Source organism: Primulina tabacum, chromosome 9 (assembly GCF_025594145.1).
Source record: "Primulina tabacum isolate GXHZ01 chromosome 9, ASM2559414v2, whole genome shotgun sequence".
Classification (NCBI taxonomy): Eukaryota; Viridiplantae; Streptophyta; class Magnoliopsida; order Lamiales; family Gesneriaceae; genus Primulina; species Primulina tabacum.
In genome coordinates, this window is record NC_134558.1 from 40015709 (window position 1) to 40039999 (window position 24291).

At 33.8% G+C, this 24291-nt stretch overlaps 3 protein-coding genes and 3 pseudogenes across 6 annotated transcripts; 3 read left to right on the forward strand and 3 right to left on the reverse strand.

Annotated features, from left to right (window-relative positions):
* Positions 1–1119: 1119 nt before the first annotated feature.
* On the reverse strand, positions 1120–4920 carry LOC142556757 (isochorismate synthase, chloroplastic-like; annotated as a pseudogene).
* A 2689-nt stretch (positions 4921–7609) lies between these two features.
* Positions 7610–8808, forward strand: LOC142556153 (uncharacterized). Its single transcript, XM_075667450.1, has 2 exons — positions 7610–7780; positions 8254–8808. Exons 1-2 carry the CDS (start codon positions 7658–7660, stop codon positions 8695–8697), a joined length of 567 nt encoding a protein of 188 aa, XP_075523565.1. The 5' UTR covers positions 7610–7657; the 3' UTR covers positions 8698–8808.
* Positions 8809–9254: 446 nt separating this feature from the next.
* LOC142556154 (DNA-directed RNA polymerases II, IV and V subunit 11) lies at positions 9255–12362 on the forward strand. 4 transcript variants are annotated; one of them, XM_075667453.1, is made up of 6 exons: positions 9255–9506; positions 10119–10196; positions 10316–10405; positions 10507–10585; positions 11542–11637; positions 12168–12362. In XM_075667453.1, the coding sequence occupies exons 2-6, from the start codon at positions 10144–10146 to the stop codon at positions 12210–12212; spliced, it is 363 nt and encodes a 120-aa protein (XP_075523568.1). In that variant the 5' UTR covers positions 9255–9506; positions 10119–10143; the 3' UTR covers positions 12213–12362. The 4 variants fall into 4 exon arrangements, with proteins under 4 accessions (XP_075523568.1, XP_075523567.1, XP_075523566.1 ...); XM_075667452.1 differs by having other exon boundaries at positions 9258–9506; positions 10057–10196; XM_075667451.1 differs by having other exon boundaries at positions 9258–9506; positions 10082–10196.
* A 165-nt stretch (positions 12363–12527) lies between these two features.
* Positions 12528–13790, reverse strand: LOC142504507 (uncharacterized; annotated as a pseudogene).
* Positions 13791–17780: 3990 nt separating this feature from the next.
* On the forward strand, positions 17781–21046 carry LOC142556155 (HIPL1 protein-like; annotated as a pseudogene).
* A 345-nt stretch (positions 21047–21391) lies between these two features.
* Positions 21392–23035, reverse strand: LOC142556156 (AAA-ATPase At3g28580-like). The gene has a single exon (XM_075667456.1). It carries the CDS (start codon positions 22962–22964, stop codon positions 21474–21476), a length of 1491 nt encoding a protein of 496 aa, XP_075523571.1. The 5' UTR covers positions 22965–23035; the 3' UTR covers positions 21392–21473.
* Between the last annotated feature and the right edge of the window lie 1256 nt (positions 23036–24291).

A 24291-nucleotide genomic window follows, 5' to 3' on the forward strand; every position in this document is an offset into this window, starting at 1 on the left:
ATTTATTTTTAAAGTGTAGGTCTCTTGTGAGACGGTCTCACGAATCTTTATCTGTGAGACGGGTCAATCATACCGATATTCACAATAAAAAGTAATACTCTTAGCATAAAAAATAATATTTTTCATTGATGACTCAAATAAAGATCCGTCTCACAAATACGACTCGTGAGACCGTCTCTTACAAGTTTTTACCATTTTTAAAAGGTATCAATATTAATATCTAAGACTCCATATCTCTAAATAATAGGCTTCCCTTAATTTAACAACACTACATACAATTGTACGTTGATGATTCATATTAAAATTACACTAACCAAAATATAGTTTTACTATTATTCAAACTCGTAAATTATTCAATCAGATTATGGCTTCTAAAATTATATATAAGTGACAGTAAATGTATGTCTATAAGGTTTACAAGCTTTAAAATATAAAAGTTTCTATTTACTAATTGAAATCATGATAATGTATGACTCATACCTAACTACGTGAATTTGATATGATGTTTAGAATAATCCAAATAGATTAAATACTAGCATCTAGATTTAGAGTACCCGATAGATATAAATTTGAAGACATCATAATTGAAATGATTTCCAATAAACAACCTGTAAACTGAAACTTAACAATTAAATTTCATGAAAAATTTCCCAATCACAGTTTTAAAATTTCATCTAAAATTGTTATTCCTTCTAATCCAATTTTTATTAAATATTTTACACATAAAATCCAATTAAAACTGAACTTAAATAGCAAAATGAGAACTAGCATTAACTTACAGTTATCAAGAGCTGCGAAATTGATATGGTAGACTTCTTTTTTTTAATTCGAATTCATATATGTGACATAAAATGGTATCAGAATCGGTCACGTGCAAGAAACATCGGAAAATAAGTGCTATGCGGGGTAAATTGCTACGTATATGAGAACCACCTCTTGAACCTTTAGGGCAAAGTGCTACACGACGGAAACCACCTCTTGAACATGTAGGAGCCACCTCTAGATTCTCGGCGCTGGTGGATCGAGGGGTCAGGGCGCGACGAAGACGTCACGTTCTGGAAGAAGGGTGATTGTGATAACTCTTGTCCCACATGGTAAAAATTAATATTAATTAAAATGAGTTTATAATGGGATAAAAATGGATTTCTATAACAATTTGAGTTAATCATTTTTGTAAAACGACGATAAATACGAAGTATTTGCTATATGAGCTCATTATACAATCACGCAAGAGCGGGCTCGAGCTCGAGATGTGACAATTTTATTCTTCAATTTTTTTTTACTTGAAGAGCGGCGCATAAGGTTTGATGGCGAGAGTTTTAACCAAGTCTAAGCCCGATAAAATTCAATTAATAATAATAATAATAATATACTAGTAACATTATCTAAAACTTCATATTATTAATTAAAAGATAATGCCATCTCTTATTTCATTTTATTTATTTAATTTTCAAATATTATCTTGATCAAAATTTATATTATCATATCTAATTATATAGTTATTTATTTCTTGGCTACTATTTGGGGTGTAACAACTTTAATGCTGCGGCTGTCCACTCATTGCTATTCGAGGTGCTTCACGTTTCATCAATTTCGTGAACTGTGGAAAATGAGAACAATTTTCATTTAGAATCAGCTTAATCTTCATATATTAGCATTCGAACGTTTAGAACATAATTAATCGGTGTCGAGTTTCATCTATTTGATACAGACCTGTGAGGTTTTGAGCTCTAATTCCTTCCATTCCATTGCTGGTTTGCTCCCTTCAACTATCCCAGTTCCCGCGTACAATATAGCACCAACGTCCTGGCAAATTTAAATGCAAAACTATTTAGTTACATCGACAAATCGCGACGATTTTTGATAAATTTAATTCATATGTAGCAATATCTTGGTTAAGGTAATACTAATATTACCTTGCCAACCAAGGCTGATCTTATTCCTACAGCAAACTCACTCTCTGCACCACCAAACCACCCAACAGGGCCAGCGTAGTATCCTCGGTCGAATGATTCTGCATCATTGATTAATATCTAATGCATCAGTGTCATCCATATTCATAAGACTCAAATGATAGTTGAAACGAGGACACTAAGGGATTTGAATTATGAATTATAAGGCCAGGTGAGTAGTGTTTGCTTATCTGTTTCGATTATAAATACTCGGGCGTCCTCCATAGGCTGCCCACAAACAGCTGGAGTAGGATGAAGAGACGACAAAATCTTAAACTGGAAAATATTTTTAGATATTTAGTCTCTGCTTTATACATATTATGATTCCAAGGAACAAAGTTGAATAAAATAAGCAGGCATGCCTCTCTATATATATATACCTCATCATCTTCTTGTTCGAGTGTGCCTGTGAGTTTAGCGCAAAGATGTTGAACTCGTGGGAGTTTCCTCAGAGCTTTGTTTGGTTCGACTATTGTGCTCGAACAAATAGCCTAAAGACGTTTTTAGGAATTATCGTGTCAGAAATCAAACAATAATGCAATATTGACTCTAAAAATGAATCCAAATATTGCTTTAATCAGTGAATTATGGATTATCCATAAGCTAAACTTACTTCGAGTTTTCTTCTGATGCTTTCTCGTACTACTGCAAATTCGTGGTGATCTTTAGGACTGCAAATGAATCACCAAACAAAATGATGCTGCCCAGAATATCAAGCATCCAAGTGATATGATAACTTTTTAACAATCTGATAACCAGTTAATTACCTTGAAAGCAAATCGCGTCCAATATGTAAATCTAGAGCCTCCGATGTTCCTCTGGCTCGTGTAGCGGCCAATGCATCGCTGGTGACACTAAGCTGGTCCCGGTAAAATAGTCGTTCGGGCTGATTCACAATATATACTGAAGAATATCAAAATATTGCAAGACAACGCCGAATACTAAAGGGTATGGATACTTTTTTCTGGTATACAAGTCATGAAAATTTATACTCACAGTGTTCCCGATGAAAGCAGGTGCTTCAGGAGGTTGGAGACAAAATTGGTAGGAATTAACCCCTTCAGCCTGCAAGGCTTCCAACCACATCAAGGGGTCGATTTCTGCATTTGTATGTACTTGGCTGCTGCGTGCAAGTACAACCTGTATACATATAAATTTTCAGGTAACCATTCATGAATTTATGCCACAAAAAACAAGTTAGGAGGATCTTGCTAGATTAGAACCTTGGTTAGATTGGAATCTTTGCTTTTAATGGAGTCCAAGGCTTTGTTGACAGCTAGTTCCCAAGATATTTGGTTTGGAACGTGAGTTTGATCGAGCAAAATAGGTTGTTCGGAAGAATTATTGTTCGATTTGATGACACGTGAAAGCTGCCACATGGTGGCTTCAAGTGCGGCAACTGCTTGTTCGTATGTTGTCGAAAGGCGGTTGTCCCATGCGACGGTTGCCGCGATCATCGAACTTCCTTCAAACTCATCAAATTCAACCTGCAATATTATTCATTAACCCCATCTACATATAAACTTCAGATTTTCATTACTAATTTGTACGTGCATGACCTTTGTTTTTTAGTTTTGCATTCGGAAAAGAAACTAATTAATTACCTGAGGGACCATGAAATAAAAAGACGCAAAGTCTTGCCATTCGGGAGATATGTTAGCTCTTGCATCAAAACGCATTCCACCGTAAGCACGGATCAATGGAGAGCTTTTAGACAAGAACCTGATCAAAATCATATATATTTGTCGGAATATGTACACTTGGCGTCTCGAAAATTCTGTCATAGGGGATGGAAACTAAATTTAAAGCTACCTTTTGATGGAATGCCAATCATTCAAAGAGAATGCGTAGAGATGGCGAAATGAAACGGCTGAGCCAAATCCAGCAACACCAACTAACTTTTCTCCATTATTATTATGACGACTGGGAATGATGGACGATTCGCGACCAGAATAATAACTGCGTGGGAGCACAGGATCTAAGCTCTGTGATCGAAGCCAATCCAATGCGTCAATGTGCTCGTCAATCGGCACCTTCACATGCAACACAAATTAACAGTTTTTATGTCACATATATGAATTCGAGAAGCAAATAGGAAAATATTTTTTTCCGTATAATTCATGGGTTTTATTTAAATATTGGAATATGTCTCACGGTCTCACGAATCTTTATCTGTGAGACGAGTCAACTCTACCGATATTCACAATAAAAAGTAATACTCTTAGCATAAAAAGTAATAATTTTTCATGGACGACCCAAATAAGATATATGTGTCACAAAATACGACCCGTGAGACTGTCTCACACAAGTTTTTGCCTAAATATTGTTATATTATGCATGTTCGTTATTAATTTATTCTGTTTGATGTACTTAAAATGTATTGAATTGTTAATTTTAATTGTCTTGAAAATATATTGTTAATGAGCATTTTTTTATTAAAATTATAGTTTTTCCCTTTCCTTTATTCTAATAATTAACTAAATCTTACTTCGAAGCTGGGGATTTTTCAAATGCATGAAAGTAATTGATGGCTAAAACGTAGCACGTATAGCTACTATACCTCAATACGAATAATCCCGGATTCGAGTTGTCACGGGTTCGACTTCAAGTCGTAACTTGCCGAGTTGAGACGGTCGGCTGCTGAAGCTGGTGTTGCAGCTATTGGAAATGTTTTGGTCTCGATGGTGCCAATCGGTGCTCTAGGATTATCAACTTGGCAAACATTCATTGATAGTGAAGATAACTCCTTGTATTTCTGCTACACATATATATTGTCAATCAACCAATATAAACTTTAAGAAATAGGATTTTTTTTTTAAAAAAAAAAAGTTTCATTCTTACATGATTATCGAAATGAACCGAATGGCATGCAATCGGGTTCGGACTTGAAACTTTGGATGATTTCACGGATTTGATATCTGTAAAACGGGCAGTGCAATGCTTAGCAAGTGTAGCCATGTGTGCTGTCTGAATAAAGTACTTCTTTCTCGCAAAAACCTACGAGTTATACTAATGCATGGAACTTCCCTTGGTCTTTATATAGACAATTATGATATAATTAAGTTTGAATTGTCCAATTTCACGCCATAAATGACTAAGAATTTGGAAAATTTTTAAGTCTTTAATTGGACTGTGGATAGCACACTCCATTCATAGCTTTCTTGACCGAAATATTTATGTATTTTTTTTCATTATCAACATATTATATAAATTTAGTGCTCAACTTTTCTGAAATTTCTTCCACGTTATTTCTTATATTTTTTGGTAGAATATATATATGCGTTCAAAGTATAATTTGTTAGATTGTGTGCTTGCATTTTACAGCTAAGAACTCAATTGAACCAAATGTTTAAGAACTAAAGAAAATAGAATTTTATATGAAATTGAACTGATTAATCTTTGATATCAACAGATTTCTATTCATGATCTCTTCTTGTTTTTTGCTTAAAGTTAATTCGATACGTAACTGCTAAATTGCATATATGTAATATTATTTTATTAGGTTTTTTCTCTTAGGCTACGATTGGTTGGAATGATAAAATAAACTAATGATTAGTATGTAAATGATAAAAAAAATGATTGTGATAGAAAAATAATATATGAGGTAAAATAGTATTATATTTGGTATGATTTTTAAGTATGAGATAATTTTGAATTTTTTGATGAAATGACGAAATTGCGCTTTTTCTTTATTTTTTTTTCTTTACTCCGGCGACGGCAGGCTGTGGTCCGGTCACGGCCCGGCGACGGAGGTGGTCTAACGGGCGGCCGGCGGCGGCAGGTCGTTGGTCGGCCGGAATCGGCGGTGGTCGGCCGGAATCGTCTGGCGGTGCTCGGCCGGAATCGGCGGCGGCGACGGTCGGCGGTCGACGGTTTCCGGCAGCGGTGGGCGGCGATGGGCGGTCGGTGGAAGGAAGTGGTAGTGAGTTTAGATTTAGGAGAAGGTTAAATAAAAATCGTACCAAACATTTGATTAGGTGGGTTTAAAAAAAATAAACACACCTAATCCTACAAACCAAACGCAGCGTTACAGTATTAGGACACATTAATTTATCATTCTATTGACACGAAATCTCGTCAGTCAAATTTGATCACATTTATATCTTTGAAGAAAAAAATCGAGACATTTAATTTTATGGTCTTTCTAGCTGTTAAATGTTCTAGATATATTTTAACATCGTAAAATTGATATAATTTTCATGGTACAAGATTATTATTATTATTATTTAACAAAATAAAGCTTATTTCGATATCTAATTTAGAAAATCGTGCATCTTTTAAAATATAATGCTTTTATGACATGCAACCATAATTTAACGATAGTTGTCTTACCTTTTATATTGAAAACTTTTGCATTTTTAGGGATAATAATGGTAACGCAATATGCCACGTACATGCAATCATAAAAATATATTGATTAAAAATGTTCTCTCTCTTTTTCATGGTTAATATTATTCTTCACTTTTGAAAATTATGAATATTCTATAAAATATAAATAATATATTTCATATCTGATAAACACGTAATGACCAACCCTTGTTCGTTTGTAATTTGTTTTTCTCTATTTCGAACATCATTCACGAAATGTGTGAAAATTAAATAGTATGAGTAACTGCAGTATATAGTTATATGTTACATTAATAAGAAAAATTGGATTCCAATATTATAGTAAATGGCTTGTTCCAATAATAAATTGACTATGAAAAAACAATATTTTTTTGAATATATATTATCTTTGGCAATGTTCATGTAACTTTTGGATTTGTTATCTCCTACACATATTTTGACTTATAAGGTAAGATAATTACTTGCTAGTTTAGGCCATGAAAATTCTAAAAAAGACTCTGAAATTATTTTACTTTGAGTGAGCCAGCTATGGCATGAAATTGGACTTAGCTACTCCAATAATTTTATAATTACCAAGGGAAGTTTCTTGTTGATGCCTCACTATTTTTTTAAAAATACTTGAGGTTCCATAATAATATGCCTTTTTTAGGTAGTACTATACAATATTATATATGTATATTTGAGGTTTCATGTATATTATACTCATCCTTTGTTTCATCCCCTCAGATAAGAACAAAGAATAAATAAAAGAACAAGAACAAAAATATTTTTGGGATGATGATGAAGCCAATTTAGTCCAAGATCAGTCTTGTTATTCTGTATTTTAATTATATTATCATGTTTTACGTTTCCGTATTTCGTTTTAATCGCATTGTAAAGATGATTATTTAATTATGAAATAGACTGATCATTTTGATTATTACGAGACTTGTTGTTTACAAATTGTGTGATTTTGAAACAATAAAAATTATATATAGAAATATTGTTTATTTAAACACATTTATCATAATCATTAAAATGTTGGAAACACACACCTTAAAATAGAAAAAAAAAAAAAAGGGGGAAAAAAAACTCTTTAAAAGCTTTCCAAATTACTATGACATCAAGATCTCAAATTTAATACTATATATATGAATTGGAACTTAATTATAACATCCTTTTAAAAAATCCACAGTGAAGCTATGAATCTAAAATTAAAACGGATGGCAAGTTTGGAATTTGATACATTCCGCGAGATAGGATAAGCATGCAGCAATGTGATTGGTGGAATTGGTCTACCTGGAAGATTTCCCAAAGCTATACAATTTCGAGTACACAGGAGTAATTGGAAAAGGTTGTCTTTTCTATCTGAGAACTGAATGGCGATGGCGGCGGCCAGTGCCACCACCAATTACCTCGATAACTCTTTGTCGCCCAATCAACGATTATCCTCCCCTAACTCCGCCCCGAGGTCATTTATAGTGATGTCTTCCAAACGAAAGGTATTTCAATCAATCTCATGCTACTTTTTGTGCTTTCTTGAGCAGCACCTGAAATCTCCTGGCTAGTTCATGAATCTGTCTCGCGGGCGGTTCGAATTCTAGATACGTGCTTTGAAATTTTTAAAGACGCATCTAAAATCACTCGACTTATGATGATACGAATGAGAATATTTAGGAGCCCCAAGAAGATTGCATGTAACAGAACATGAATATGAGAATGAATTGAGCCAAGTTCTTGCCCTTGCGCAGTTTCCAGTTAAACTAATGTTAAATTTAGTTTGAATTTTAAAATGGTTTAGAATAATGCAAATATCGAACTTAGTTTCAACACATTCATGGAATCAAAATATTAAAATGCTAATATTTAAATTGATTTTGCTATATTTATGTGAATCAGTTTTGTGCAACACAAAATCGTTGGTCCAAAAAAAAAAATTAATTTTTTGACACAAATATGAATGAATTGATATCAGGTGAATAAGTATGATCCCGGGTGGAAAAAGGATTGGTACGGGCCAGGGTTATTCTACGAGGGCAGCGAGGAACTGGAGGTGGACGTTTTCAAGAAGATCGAAAAGCGAAAGGTGCTGAGCAATGTAGAGAAAGCGGGCCTGCTCTCCAAAGCAGAGAAGTTTGGAGTCACCCTCTCCTCCATTGAGAAGCTCGGGCTTCTATCCAAGGCGGAGGAACTGGGGCTGCTCAGTTTACTGGAGAAGACGGCCGACACCTCGCCTTCCATCCTGGCCTCGGCGGCTCTGCCCTTGCTCGTGGCTTCCGTGGCGGCTATCGTCGTCATCCCGGATGACTCGGTGGCGCTCGTGGTGGCGCAAGTGGTGATTGCCGGGGCGCTTGCGCTCGGGGGTGTTGGATTGTTTGTTGGATCAATTCTTGTAGGGGAATTGCAAGAGGCGGATTGAAGAACATTATAAATCATTTTTCATATGCCATATGAATTTATCCTTTTGAGATGAGAATTAATTAATAATTTGAACTCTCTTATATTTAGAAATATAACAATACTACCATAATTATTGCACAAGAGAAAATAGTTTATCAAGTTTGGAAAATTCCTCTAATTTTTATGTCATTTAGTACCTCATTTTGAAATTATTTTTTGACAATTACTAACTCCTTTGTGTACCATTTCACTACCAATGTAACTTTGTATTCTGAAAAAATTCATCAGGGTTCATTGATTTTGAAATCCATTTAACCCCAATGACATCGTTGTGAGCAGGTTTTTCCATTAAATCTCATTTATTATTGATTTACGATCGTAATCGCGAACTGGTCTACACTAATCGAAATTTGATTTTAGAACGATGAATCTTTGCCTTATTCTAGGTGTATATTTTTATTTCCAATTCTTTCTTATCAAATGGGAGGTTAAATTTCAGAACATGGACAGTTTGTTTTGTCACCAGAATATCCATCAAAGATTTCATGCATTTTACTTGAGTCAGTTGTTTGATGAAACAAAAATTATGTATTTTACTTCACACAAAAAATGATTAGTTTATTAATAAATTTATTTTGATGAACTTTATAGCTTACTTGGGTTGACTAGCTAGTTAATAAGGTCCATATATAATTTCACTTGGCCCAATAAAAGTAACCCTCTAATGGTCTAAAATAGGCCCAATCTTCTTCTCTGTCCTATCTAAACTCTCCAGTGTTCTTCATTCTCTTACGCACGGAGATCGAACTCCCTCCATAAAAATCTATGGTATGTTCGATTTTGTTTCATTTTTCTGCACAATTAATTAATTTTCTGAAAATATTTAGTTTAAAGTGCGAAAATAACCTTTCGCGTTAACCCGTAAAATCCCTGTTCTCAAATTCGTTCTAACTCCAAAGTTCCAAATTTTGTTTCTTATTGCTGTTTTCAAATAAAATTTTGTGTTTTTGGAGCCAGAATAACGTAGGGGGGATCGTGGAATTGAAGTCATCCATTCACTTTTCGAACCTTGAGTTATAGTTAAGAACCCTAATTTATGCGTTTGTTTTGGACGCTCTGTCCTTGTGATTTTTAAATCCGTGGTCAGTGCTTTATGGGATTTCCTATTAATTAATAGTGTGCTAACTGGGAAAAGTATTTTCCTAAGTAAAATTCATTTCACAATATTCTTAGATTACGAAATTGTGGGAAACTGGACGCTTAGTATCTTTTGAAACAAAAGATAATCTGATGAGATTATATAGAAAGACTGGTAATATTTTTTATAAACATCTCAATAAATTCATAGTCTCCATGTGATTCAAGTGAGATAATATAGGCCATGTGGAAATTATCCTTGACAGTGGTAGCAATCATATTTAAGTGAAGCTCCTTTGGAAGTTCTTGCAGCACAGAACAATAAACCATGAATGCTCCTGATCGTTACGAGCGCTTTGTCGTTCCTGAAGGAACCTCCAAGTAATCTACTGTCTACCTCTGAATGAACCCCAAGTTTCATATTGCTCTCACGATTTTTAAGATTTATCTGTTGCCTTGCTGGATTTTATAACTGTTTTTTTTTCCCAAATTATAAAAAGGGTTTCGTACGAAAGGGACACCAAAATCATCAATGCAGCATCATTTACTGTCGAGCGAGAGGACCACACCATTGGAAACATCCTCCGCATGTAATGGAATTTGGCCTCCTCTTCTTTAATTGAATTTTTGTTCAGCTTTACTCAAAACCCTGGTTTGAAGGCTCTGGTTTTTCGTGTGAGATACAACTCAGGCAGCTGCACAGGGATGAAAATGTACTTTTTGCTGGCTACAAGTTACCTCATCCCCTCCAGTACAAAATCACTGTCAGGGTGTGTATTTATATTGTTTTGGATTTTCTATTCATTGTTCTTGTGATCATTGTAGAAGGAAGTGATTTATGAGCGGTATCTGGTATTGGACCCAATTATGAGGCGATTATGTTATATTCGGTTATTACAGTTGGTGTACTTGATTAAAATGACTGTCAATGAGTGTTGCCCCCTGTAAATGGGAGGTTAGGGGGTATATTAGCAAATTTCCTACTCCAGTTAATGTGAATTGATTTTAGAATTCAACTTAATGGTGACTTGTCCATCAGTCCTATTGGATGCAATGTTATTAATTTCCATTTGAGCGGTGCACCATAGTTTTACTTGAGACAATAATATTTACAGGCAAATGAGTTCTAGCGGTCACTTTCACATCATGGATCAAGTTGGTTTGTGCCTGAATCTGATTCACACTGTTATCATCTTGGTAATGTTGATTATACTTGGTCACCTTGAGGAAAAGAATCTTCACCGTGTTGGTTCTTGTTACATTTGTCAAATGGTTTGCTAAAATATTCGCTACTCTCCTTCCAGTGGCAACCCTGGCCTTTATTGTTAAGGTAGATGTTTACCTGCAAGTTGACTAGGAATTTCTTTAACTGACGAATTAATTATGATATTGTGTTTTGCAACTTTCATAATTATTATCGAGGTTAATGTTTCCACCTTTACTCGCTTTTGCAGCGCAGCATGTTGACATTACACGTCTTTTGAATAGTTCCACCCTTACATTTTCTAGTTGTATATGTTTCTATTTCTTATCATCAATGTTTTCGGGTGAAGGTAACTCAGTCATGCTTTTGAATACTAATGTGAAAATTTGGAAAAAAAATAAATCCTTATCTGTGCATTTATGTATATCCCTAACTGCCAGATGTTTCATCTGTATCTGTAACTTGTTCTCTGTGTATCGAGGTTACTGAAAGTCTGACTTCTTCCGATGTTAATATTTGTAGATCCACACCACCAGCCAATCTTCCCCCATGCAAGCATATAATCAGGCTATCAATGATCTGGATAAGGAGCTTGATCATCTGAAGAATGAATTTGAGGTATTGTTAGATGGCATGATGTCTGCAATATATATTTGGGTAGCAGAGCCTGAATTCTGTATGCCTGAAGTCTACTGTACTATCTGCGTTAAGTTTACTATAGAAGTTATGCTGGTAATAATTTGAAGGAATGAACTATTCATTGCATTTTATAATTCTAAATTGTGATGTGAATTAAAATGATCCAGAATATCTATTGTCAAATTACTTGAATATTTGGAATTATCTGTGTATAATTGTCCAGACTCTAGCAGCATGAAAGCGCAATTTGTTAGAAGTTGTGCTGAACTTGGTTTAAATGCTTGAGCAACATTAATTTGTAAAAACTATGCTTGATCACATAGTTCTGCCATAGGCGTGTTCTGTCATTAGTTATAGAAATTGTTGTATTCCTTGATAGTCTTTACTATCTCGGCTCATTACGTTCGGGAGGAGATGCACTTTCTCCCTCAAGTGTTGTAGCCTTTAAGTTGACTGAACTGCGGAAAGAATTATTCTTCAATTATGAAGTATCTGAACTTTTGTTGTAGATGGAGTTGGCAAGGCACACTGGGAAGCTACCAAGGGTGTATTAAGCTGCATGGCAACTGTCCAGTGAAATCTTCCCCACAACTGAAGTTGGAAATTAGCACTTTTGTGTATCTTTTCAACTCGAATCCCAAAACAACATTTGTTCGTCCGGACAATAAACAGTGTCTTGAAATAAAATTATATTTTTTAGAGAATTGATAATTATTTTACGTTGTAATATCTTCCAATTTTACGCAGTAACAAAGAGTGAGTTGTGCATGATAATACAATACAATATACAAAGCTTGAATTCATGGATTAAGAATCACATTATAATTTTATTGTTTCACATGATCTAGATTATAGATCAAGTACGCATATCATTCTTCAAACATGATTGGCTTTTCATTAATGGCTAAATTTGAAAAGAGTCCCCATGCGCTGACCGCCAAATATCTCACAACGGTGGGCATCAGCGACCATTTTGAACCATATCTAACAAATGCTGAAATGCCTGCTAATACAGAACCGATGTGTAAATTTCCTGGAAAAACGGACCCGTTTATTACATAACCTGCAGTCATGGTGGCTAGAGTAAGAGTCGTGAACAACGGTCTTACCCAACCTTTTCTATGCATGAAAATATCTGACAAGTATCCAGCACCAAAACGGCCCGGCTCCTCTCTTCTCGAGAATTCATACATCCCTTATCAGTGTATGAACAGCTATCTCTCGAGCACAGGTTCGGCCTCAATGGGAAAAGAAAATGGAGCACCTAACAACGCATCTTCACAGACCAAGAACTACGAGAGAAAACTCCATATGCTCCACAAAGAAACCAATGTACTCCTCTCTCCTTCTGTGTAGCCAAGGGAGACTCCTACTTATTGTTGCTAATCCCGAACCCATTCCACATATCATTGCGATGAACAATAACCAGAAGTTTAGAGTTTGCATCGCTTGTATTGGATTTAATTCTTCAGCAAAAGTAAAACTATCCTTAGAGGTCGTAACCATAAATTGGACTTTGGTGTTTTGAATTTCTGTTGGGTTATCTGCTGGTTCTATATATAGACTCAGGGTCATTCAGTAACTGGGTTGCTGATGTAGAAAAAGTTGGTACTAAAGCATCTTCATGTGCTTTAAACACAATATAAAGAGGTGAAGAGAGTATGATGAAGAGAACAGCTAAGGTCAAAGAGCGCATCCATTGAGACAGCGACAAGAGTACAAGACGTTGTCCACAATAATCAAGAACATAATATATGCTGCAACAATCAGAAAAATCAACGAGAAATAATTCAAGTATCCCTTCTCATCCTTAGCTTGTGCATGACGGGCACTAACGAAGAGCATAAGCGCAAGGGAAAGAAGAGTTGGTAACAGCGCAAGCATCAACAAGAAATTGCTTGGTTTCCCTTCAAATAATGTACACCGCTCCACTTATACCAAGAGAACCCTGCCGAACAAAAATTTCGGTTAGCCATTTTCAATATATCTATATATAATGTCATGCATGCATGTTAGGATGCCAAAACACAATTTTATTTTCTTAAGCTCTTTTGTTCAAATATCACCGATTAGAGTTTGATTAGTATATCATCTATATATTATTGATATAGATGGCATCATGCATGACCCATGCTTGCTAAAAACCTTGATGGTCGAATATTATACTGTTAACATTAAAATATTTATACGGTTCATTTAAAAAAATGATATTTATATGGTTAACGCCGTTATTGGACAGAATGGAGAATAGCGACACACAAATATTAAAAATTGAAACGAGATTAGGACAATCTCTTTGTCATTGTGTATAATCGTTGGATTGTCTGACAAATATTTTCAGACATTTTAAAATTTCTCTGATATCTTCTCGAATTTATTTTGCATATCTTTTGATTGGATTTAGATTCTAACATTTTTACACTTTAATCTAAAATTTATCTGATCATGTCTAATTACATACATATATTTCAAGTTAACTAGAAGATATGCAAATGTACAAAGATGATATGAGGAGAACAATTATCACACTATCTTTTATTTTTTAACAATTAATTAAATCTGCGATACATCGATAAAGTTCAGTATTTATTTTTGTCTGAGTTCTGAAATATTAATATAATTGAATTGTTTTAAGTTTGATATACATATATTATATAATGTTGCAATATTATGTCTAAATATAAAAATATTTATTAATGTGACTCATAATCAGAACCATATTCGACATGAGTATTCAAAATAATAAGAACCACAATTTCTAAATTTCTCATGATATATTTTGAAGTTATAAAGTTCTGTACATAAATAATGTCATAAAAAAAGTTACAAGTTCTACAAGTATTCATCGATGAAAATTTGACGGGGCATAAAACATAAGATAATTATATTATTTTAAAAAAATTTATTTTTCGAGAATTTTTTTAAAAAAAAAACATAAGAAAATTTTAAAAATCTTAAAAATCATTTTAAGTAACTGTAGATGTAAAGTAATTTGTTTTACATAAAAACAATTTGAATTCATTTTTTTTTATCCCTTTGATGTATATAAGAGTAATTATTACACATAAAATTAATTTAAACTCATTTTGATTCTTTTGAAGTGTTTTCTTATGGTACCAGACAATTATTTGTGTTTGTTATGCACAGGATCTTACGATTTGGCAAATTGACAGCCACGTCAATGCAATCCTCATTATGTTCACTATTAGCTTAGTATAGGGCTTTGCACGGTAAATCACAATTATAAGAAATAAATATTGTGTCGTGGGTAACAATTATAACTTTTGACATAAAGATTAAGAAACATTCGAACTAAAAGATAAATCTTTCACTATCATTCAGTTTTGTTGGGTTAAGCGTGCAAAAGTGAAGGATAGTATTGGGACTGAGTAAACTCCTGGGAAGTTTTCGTGAGTTAAGCTGCTGACATTGTGTCGCTTATTTTAAATTTCATTAAAGACATATATATATTTTTTGAAAAAAAGCTGTAAATTTCATTCCAAAAATAAAATTTCATTTTTCTTCAATTATTATAAAATTCATTAATACCTGAAAACGAACAAAAAAAGACATGTATTTATTAATATTACTTAACAAAAATAAGGAAATATATATAAATTCACACAATTTTATAAGAGTTTTCAAATTTATTAGTCGTGTATTATTTACGTTATTAATGGATGTTAATTTACTCAAGTTAAAAATTAAAATTGCATACAAACTCCTACGAAACTGTTTCACAGGTCAATTTTGAGAAACACGTTTCCTATCCTACTCTAATCATGAAAAATCATTGTTTTTCACTCTGAAAATTGATCGATTGGCCCATTTGAAGGATATATCCATGAGACCGACTCACAAAAGACTAATTCAAAAATCGGAGAACTATAAAATTTTGAACAAGGGTGTATGTATACTTAATTTTCATTCGATTTATTTTAAATACATTAATTAATGTAAAAAAATCAAATAAAGGGAAAAAAAATAAATAAAGATAGAATTCATAAATAAAAAAAAAAGAGAGAAGTCAAACAAAAAGAATTCTTTTTAAAATAAGGATATAATTCATTATGTAAAAATATATTGTAAATTCTATTATTCTTCTATTCATTTTAAATTCTATTAAAGATATATTTTTTAAAAATTTCATTTTTTCAATTTTATTTAGAATTAATTAATAGTTGGGAAAAAAACAAACAACATGTATTTATTGTTATTAATATTATTATTTTAAATTTTATTAAAGATATAATTTTTTAAAAAAAATGATGTGTAAATTTCATTCCAAAAAATGAAGGCTTAATTTAAATTTCATTCTAAAAACTGGTGGCTAAATTTTATTTTTCTTCAATTTATTTTAAAATATATTAAATAATAGATGGAAAAAACAAACAAGCGAAGATAGATATATTAATTATTATTAATTGTATTATTCATATATGTTAATTTATTTAAGTTAAAAATAAAATTGATACAGAAACTCTTATGAGATTGTTTCAAGAGTGAATTTTGTTAAACATGTCTCATATCCGACTTGAATCATGAAAAAAATTATTTTTCACTCCGGAAATGACTGGGTCAGCTCCTCTCAGGACTATATAACAATGAAACTGTTTCACATAAAATCTACTAAAAATTGAAGAGCTATAAATTTTGAACAATAGTGTAAACTTCATTTTTATTCGATATATTTTTTTTAAAAAAAATGATGTGTAAATTTCATTCCAAAAAAGGAAAGCTTAATTTGAATTTCATTCTAAAAACCGGTGGCTAAATTTTATTTTTCTTCAATTTATTTTAAAATATATTAAATAATAGATGGAAAAAAACAAACAAGCGAAGATAAATATATTAATTATTATTATTTACGTTATTCATATATATTAATTTATTGAAGTTAAAAATATAATTGACACAGAAATTCTTATGAGATTATCTCATTCACTCCGGAAATGACTGGGTCGGCCCCTCTCAGGACTATATAACAATGAAATTGTTTCACATAAAACATACTAAAAATTGGAGAACTATAAAATTTTGAACAATAGTATAAACTTCATTTTTATTCGATATATTTTAAAATTCATTAATTAATAAAAAAATAGAAATCAAACAAAAATGCAAATTTCATTATTCCTTTATTTAATTTAAATTTCATTAAAGATATATATATTTTTTAAAAATATAGCTGTAAATTTCATTACAAAAAATGATGACTAAATTATATTTTCTTCAATTTATTTTATAATACATTAATCGTTGATAACAAAAAAACAAAAAACATGTATATTTTAACAAACTCTAATTTTTAGTAGGTTTTAAATTCTATTAGATTAATAGATGAAAAGCAAATAGCAGGTTTTAAATTCTATATATTAATAGGTGAAAAGCAAAAAAATAAAAAAATAAACATGTATATTTTAAATTCCATTAATTAATAGATGAAAAGCAAACAAAAAAATAAAAATGTATTAATGATTATTAGTAAATGAATACATGAAAAACAATTACTAAATGAATAGATGAAAAACAAACAAAAAATAAACATGTATTAATGATTATTATTGAATGAAGATAAAGAAATTCACAATTGAATTGACATATTTATATATATATATATAATAGATTATATTGTTAATATTGTTTTTTTTAAGTAAAAAAAGATATATATGCAATTGTGTGACAAAGTAATGCAACTGTATATAATTAAATAGTCGAGTGAGATAATAAATGTTCTTGATCAACCAAATTAAGTTATAATTAATTAACAAAATCTCATTTATAATTAAGCAGAACATGCATGTTTTTCTTGATATATTCGCAAAAATTGAATGTCAGAAAGTCAACTCTCTTGACTTTCTGTTGTATCTGATTAATAGGTGCATCGAGAATGTCAAATGCTTAAAAAAATATTGTTATTATGCAGATTTTGTTGTTTTTAGGATAGATTAATTATCTACCGTGAGAAACTTCTTTTATCATCTAAAAGTTGGTAAACGGACAATTATTTTAATTATAATTTTATTTTTAAAAAAAGACTATTGATTTGTTTTATTGTGTTGTTAATATTTGGTGTTATATTGAATACTATTTGCCTGTCGAAATGTAGACTATCTATTTAAGCTTCTGCTATAAATTTCAATTATAAAAACTTTGAACAATTTGGATGCATTTAAGTTTCAATAATATGTCTGAAATGTGATTTGGTCGGTCAGGTTATCATTTTTCTTCTGTCAAAATGGGAAGCATTCATTTCTTGACTTTAGTCTGCTTCCTGATGTTGCTGCAGTTTCTTGATCCTTGTTTTGCTCTTCCTTTGTGTACTGATTCAAGTAGGTCTATAGTTCTGAGTTTCAACTGTTTCATTAAATTAACTGCTGCTTATAAATCTCGAATGATAAATTTCCTTTCCTTAATTTCTTGGAAAGAAATGATGTGTTGACTGTTAAAGTAGTCATCTTCATTATTATGGTATTGCAGGAGCACCCTTTACTTCAAACTCTAGCCTGGATTTTTGTCCTTACAATGGAGCCACCTGCTGCAACTCTGCTCAAGATTTGCTGTTGAAGCAGAAATTTGAATCTATGAACATTTCAGATTCTTCATGTGCTTCCCTTCTCAAATCTATCCTTTGTGCGGTGAGAACTCAGTCTGTATAGAGCTTTGTACTATCTTTTATACTGAAGATGATAAAATCGTACGTTGAGTGCTTGCTGTCTGTCATTTACAGAGGTGTGATCCATTTTCAGCCCAACTCTTTAGAATCGATTATGTCCCTCGACAAGTTCCAGTTTTATGGCAACTCCACAATCTCACCCAATTCACCACAATCCAAGCAAGAAATAGCCAACTTTTGCTCACAAGTATGGAATACTTGTCTAAACATATCCATGTTTAATTCACCCTTCGTCACTGGACTACAAGGTCGAGTTGGAGCACCAACCAGCTCAAACATTACATCGTTAACTAATATCTGGCAATCGCAAACTGATTTTTGTGATGCATTTGGTGGATCTTCCGACGATAATTCGGTATGTTTTGATGGCAATCCAGTCAATTTGACCAGTGTAGAAACTCCCACCCCTCCCAATGGTATTTGCCTAGAAAAAATGGGAAATGGATCTTACATAAACATGGTTGCTCACCCTGATGGCTCGAATCGTGCCTTTTTCTCTAACCAGCAAGGTAAGATCTGGTTGGCGACAATACCTCAACAAGGCTCGGGTGATACGATACAAATCGATCAAGAATCTCTGTTTCTTGACTTGACTGATGAAGTTCATTTTGATACACAGTTAGGAATGCTTGGTCTAGCATTTCATCCAAAGTTTTTAGCAAACGGGCGTATCTTTGCCTCGTTTAACTGTGATAAGTCAACGAATCCGAATTGTGCAGGAAGATGTGCTTGTAACTCTGATGTGAATTGTGATCCTTCAAAACTAGGGAGTGACAATGGAGCGCAGCCTTGTCAGTATCAGAGCGTTATTGCTGAGTATTCCGTTAATGGTACCGCATCTCAGCCATCCTCGGTACAAATCGTAACTCAAGATTCTTTGAACATAAAATTTTTATTTTGAATATTTATTAGGACATTTTGCGTTTTTGATCAGGCAAAAAGTGCCAGGCCTTTAGAAATCAGAAGGATTTTCACTATGGGACTTCCTTTTACTTCAAACCATGGGGGACAAATTCTCTTTGGACCTACAGATGGGTACTTGTATTTCATGATGGGAGATGGAGGGGGTATGGGAGATCCACTTAATTTTGCACAAAACAAGAAATCTTTACTTGGAAAGATCTTGAGGTTCGATGTTGATAACATACCGAGTGAGTTACTACTTCAAACGCCATGCAAGATTATAAGTCTGTTGTTTTCGTGACTGCTCATACGCTGGATCTTTTTGGTGCTAAGAGGATTTAGATTCTCAAATCATTATTCTATAGCATGAGGGAAGCTGTTATAAGCGTTTGGCTATCCTTAATCAGAAGAAGTTCTAGTAGAAACTTGAATATAATAATGAAATTGCATTTATCATTAAAAAATTCTTAGATTTTTTTCTTCTATTTCCAGGTGCAACTGATGTTGACCAGCTTGGTTTGTGGGGAAACTATTCAATCCCAAATGACAACCCGTACGTTCAAGATAAAGAACTCGAAAAAGAAATATGGGCTTTAGGACTTCGAAATCCTTGGCGCTGCAGTTTCGATTCCTTGAGGCCTTCTTATTTTGTATGTGCAGATGTAGGACAGGTATATTGCATGATTTCCTTTCAAAATTTTAGATCTTTATTAGGGCGGTGCTAGCAGAGGCCATCAGGGTTGACCTTTGAAAAATTTTAAAATTTCATAGTAGCTCTATTATTTATTCATTGAGACTTGAGAGTGACATTGGGATTCAAATGTTATTGACCATACAATAGGATCTTTACGAAGAGGTAGATTTGATCACCAAGGATGGAAACTACGGGTGGCGTAACTATGAAGGCCCTTTCACTTATGCAGCCCCCGAATCGCCAGTCGGGAACACTTCAGCCGAGGCAATATCACCGATCTTCCCTGTTATGGGATATAATCACTCTGAAGTCAACTCAAACCAAGGCTCGGCATCAATAACAGGAGGCTATTTTTATCGGTCCATGACCGATCCATGCGTCAACGAAAGGTTCAACTGCAACTCCCCCTACAAGATCCTCTGTTAAATATTCTGTTATATACATGTCCTGATTAATCACTCCACATGTACTACAGCAAATGTAACAAAGTCATGCATACTTTGCGAGGCACGTCCTTTTCACTATGTTTTCTTTGCAGGTATTTATATGCAGATCTGTATGCAACATCTATATGGATAGGATTTGAAAATCCGATAAACAGTGGAAATTTCAGCAGCAACAAGATCTCTTTCACTTGTGCCAATGACTCTCCTATAAGCTGCACTTATGCTCCAAACAGTCCGCTTCCTGCCCTGAGTTACATTTTTTCGTTCGGTGAAGATAATAATAACGATGTTTATCTCCTTACGAATAGCGGGGTTTACAGGATTGTTCGCCCAAGTCGTTGCAAATACACTTGTGCTAAAGAAATTGTGGAGTCTCCAGGTTCTGATTCTCCCCCTCGTTCGAAAGGAGATGTGCTTCAAGCTCGATATACAGTATCCTTGGCCTTTATCTCAATTTTATGCTTGCTTATTGTAAATTTTGGCTAGGAAACAACATGGAAGTAATTAAAAGAAAAAGTTATGTGGTTGAACATCTGTTCTATCTGTTCGAGTTTTTCTTCTCTAGAACAATGTATCATACTGGAGTATGACTAAGTCCTGTAAGCTTTGGCCTGTATGGTGCAAGAAAGTGTAATGTTGGAGCCATTGAGTTTGTGTGATAATCTTTCATGTTTGAACTTATATTTATTTGCAATTGTCACCTGTGAAAAAAGTACTTGCTACCAAAGATAGTGTGTGTGTGTGTGTAACATGTTTTTGGAACACGATGCACATTACAATGATACAAAATTTAACAAATTAATTTTTTGATATGATTTCGACCCTTTTTTTGATAAATTAATATATGTTATATATATTTTAAAACTAATTAATATATCATATTGTATGCATATTACTCTGTTTTATTCTCAAGTGTTGGGGCTAATTAGTGTGTTATTATGGAAGGTGGAAACTTGAATATTTTATGCATAAAAAAAAATCACACATTTATTAGAAAATAGATACGGATTTAGATTTAACTGCAATTCAAAACCATAATTTCATAAAATATTTGATGAGATTAGAACATGATGATGGATTTTAGGAATGATTTCAATTAATCTCTAGTTTCTTGAACCGTGGGAATCCATTCTATTACAAGTTGTTGGTGATTCTCTTGTTCAGCAGCCGCCGCTACTTTGTTGGTCTCTTTTGCCTGCACTTCTTTCAGAGCATTGATCAGACTTTGAAGGCATTCATCTGGACCTTCCTTTGCAGACTTCGGCATCAGATTCTCGGCAACATCTGCCGGAGTTATTTTAACCTTCTCCATCAACTCCCGAACTGATCCGAACATTGGATGCTCTTCGAGATTGAGGTAATTCTTGGCAAGAACCTTAAATCCCTCGAATTTACAGTAGGAAAACTCGATGTGCTTGTCCATTCGACCCCGCCTGGTGAGAGCCGGATCAAGCTTCTCTACATGGTTGGTTGTGAACACAATTACTCTCTCCCCTGCACAGGATGACCACAGCCCATCTATGAAGTTCAGCAGCCCTGATAGGGTGACTTGGCTGCCACTCTCAGCTTCTCTGTCTCTACGAGAGCTCGGTTTCTTGATAATTTCGGTCTCTGTTTCACCAGATTTCTCCATTTTATTCTTCCTTTCGCCTGTCAAATCCAGCGAGCAGTCTATATCTTCGATCACTATAATGGACCTACTCGTCGTCTCCGCCAGAAGCTTTCTCAGCTCAGTGTTATTTTTCACGGATGTAAGCTCGAGATCGTAAACATCGTATTCCAGAAAATTGGCCATCGCAGCAATCATCGTCGATTTCCCAGTTCCAGGCGGGCCATACAGTAAATAACCCCTTTTCCAGGCCTTCCCGATCCTTTTATAGAAATCTCTACTCTTGGTAAAACTCAAAAGATCCTCAATGATCTCCTCCTTCTTCTCCCACTCCAGCGCAAGAGTCTGGAACGTAGCGGGATGCTCGAACACAATATGACTCCAATACGACTTACTGTAACCATTTGTGTACAGCTTTCTCTGCCTGTTTCTTTCTTGAATACGATCCTTCCCCGTCTTCACGACGTGTTCCAAATACGACTCGGTTATCAACTTCTTGTATCGTCTGTGGAATTTAAGCTTGTAATATCTCTTCTCCGTCTCCCGGTGGTAAGGAAAAGACGACGTTTGTGGAGGACTCGGAACTTTACCCGAAATCCACACCACTTGAGCCCCATTAAACTCATCCGTAGTTTTCTCATTTTCATCCATGCTTAAAACGAGCTTAGTTTCAGTTTCTCCAGCCATCTCTGCTTTGAGTTTTTTAGCATCTTTTGATGAACTGATACTAAGATAGGCCTCAACTATGCCATAGGCTTCGTGAGGTTTCATGTGGCTGCCTATGTATTCGTGGATGGAGATTTGAATAGTAGGATTAAAGAATTCAGAGATTCTGCGGCCACTTCTCTCGACGTACCGCCGGAGCTCTGGGGGACAGTATCTTCGAATCAGGTCCCAGAAAAAGATAAACGTTAAGATCGCCGATCCAAAGGTTCCCCACGCCTCCGGCGTCGCTTTGGTTGGATTCATGATCATCATTCTTGATTTCGCTTCGTTGGTTGTTCGATTTCGAGCTTTGATTTGTTCGCTTAAAAAGAGGTCTCGACTAGTCAAGTCCTCTCTAACCCAATAATTAAATTATTTTTGGGTCCAGTTTTACTTAAAAATCTTAATAAGAAATTGCGTTGTCTAAAATTTTTTGTGAGTGGAACAAATTAGTAGTGTGAAAAATGGATTGTGTTTTGCAAGAGTTGATGGAGTAGGAAAATCGTTTGTAGATTTTGAAAATGACACTTTTCGTAAAATCTTGAGAAATTTTGGATATACTGCTATAAATTTTGATGAAAATTTAATTAAAAAAATCAATTCTTGAATTTCAGTCGGGATTTGGATCCAAAATTTGTAAGGTAGGTAGATTGCAACTTTTTCTTCTACGCTTTTTTAAAAAGAAAAATAGGGGTGCGGAGTTTTGTTTCAACTTTTCTTCTATTTCTGATACCTTTTTTGTTTTTGTTTTTTTTGACATGTTTCGACAACATACACTTTTGCTTACATAAGAAAGATTCCTTTTTTTGCAACGTAAGCGCGACTACGTCCCGAGTCCCATTTCGCGGAAATCCCTCAACTTTCAACTCCTCGTAAGAATTTCAATTTTCACCAAAGATTCTAGACTCGAGGAAAACGGAGCGAGTTGGGGATATATTTCGTCTACGGAGATTTTCCAAAGAGACGGTGTCTTGTGAGACGATCTCAAGAATTTTTATTAACCCTACCGATATTCACAATAAAAAGTAATACTCTTAGCATAAAAAGTAATAATTTTTCATGAATGACACAAACAAAATATCTATCTTACGAAAATACGACACGTGAGAACGTCTTACACAAATTTTTGTCTTTTTCAAATTGCCTCACATCAAATTGAGACGAGTATGATCCGTCCACAAAACCATCTCAATGATAATAATAATAATTATTATTATCAATTAACAAATCAGAAAAAATAGAATGATGATATAGTTGTCGTAGAATTGGAGATCCGCAGAGTCGAGGATTAAAACAGGAATAAAGACGAGTTTTGAATTTGGAGACACGGATGAGGAAGACATCCGAACCTCAGCTCGCCCCATTGCTACATCTAACTCCTCTTGCTATTATGTTATTAATTAAACAAAAAAAAAAAAAATCCTACCAAAAAATAAGTTATTGACAATTTCATTTGTCCTTAAAATTTTTTGTTCTTCCAATTCATATTTAATAAAATATTAATTTATTTTTTTTTTACTGCGCAACTTTCATATGAACGGACGCGGGATATGTATCGACACTCGAGAGAGCAAGAAACTCCTGTAACTACAGGTTTCAT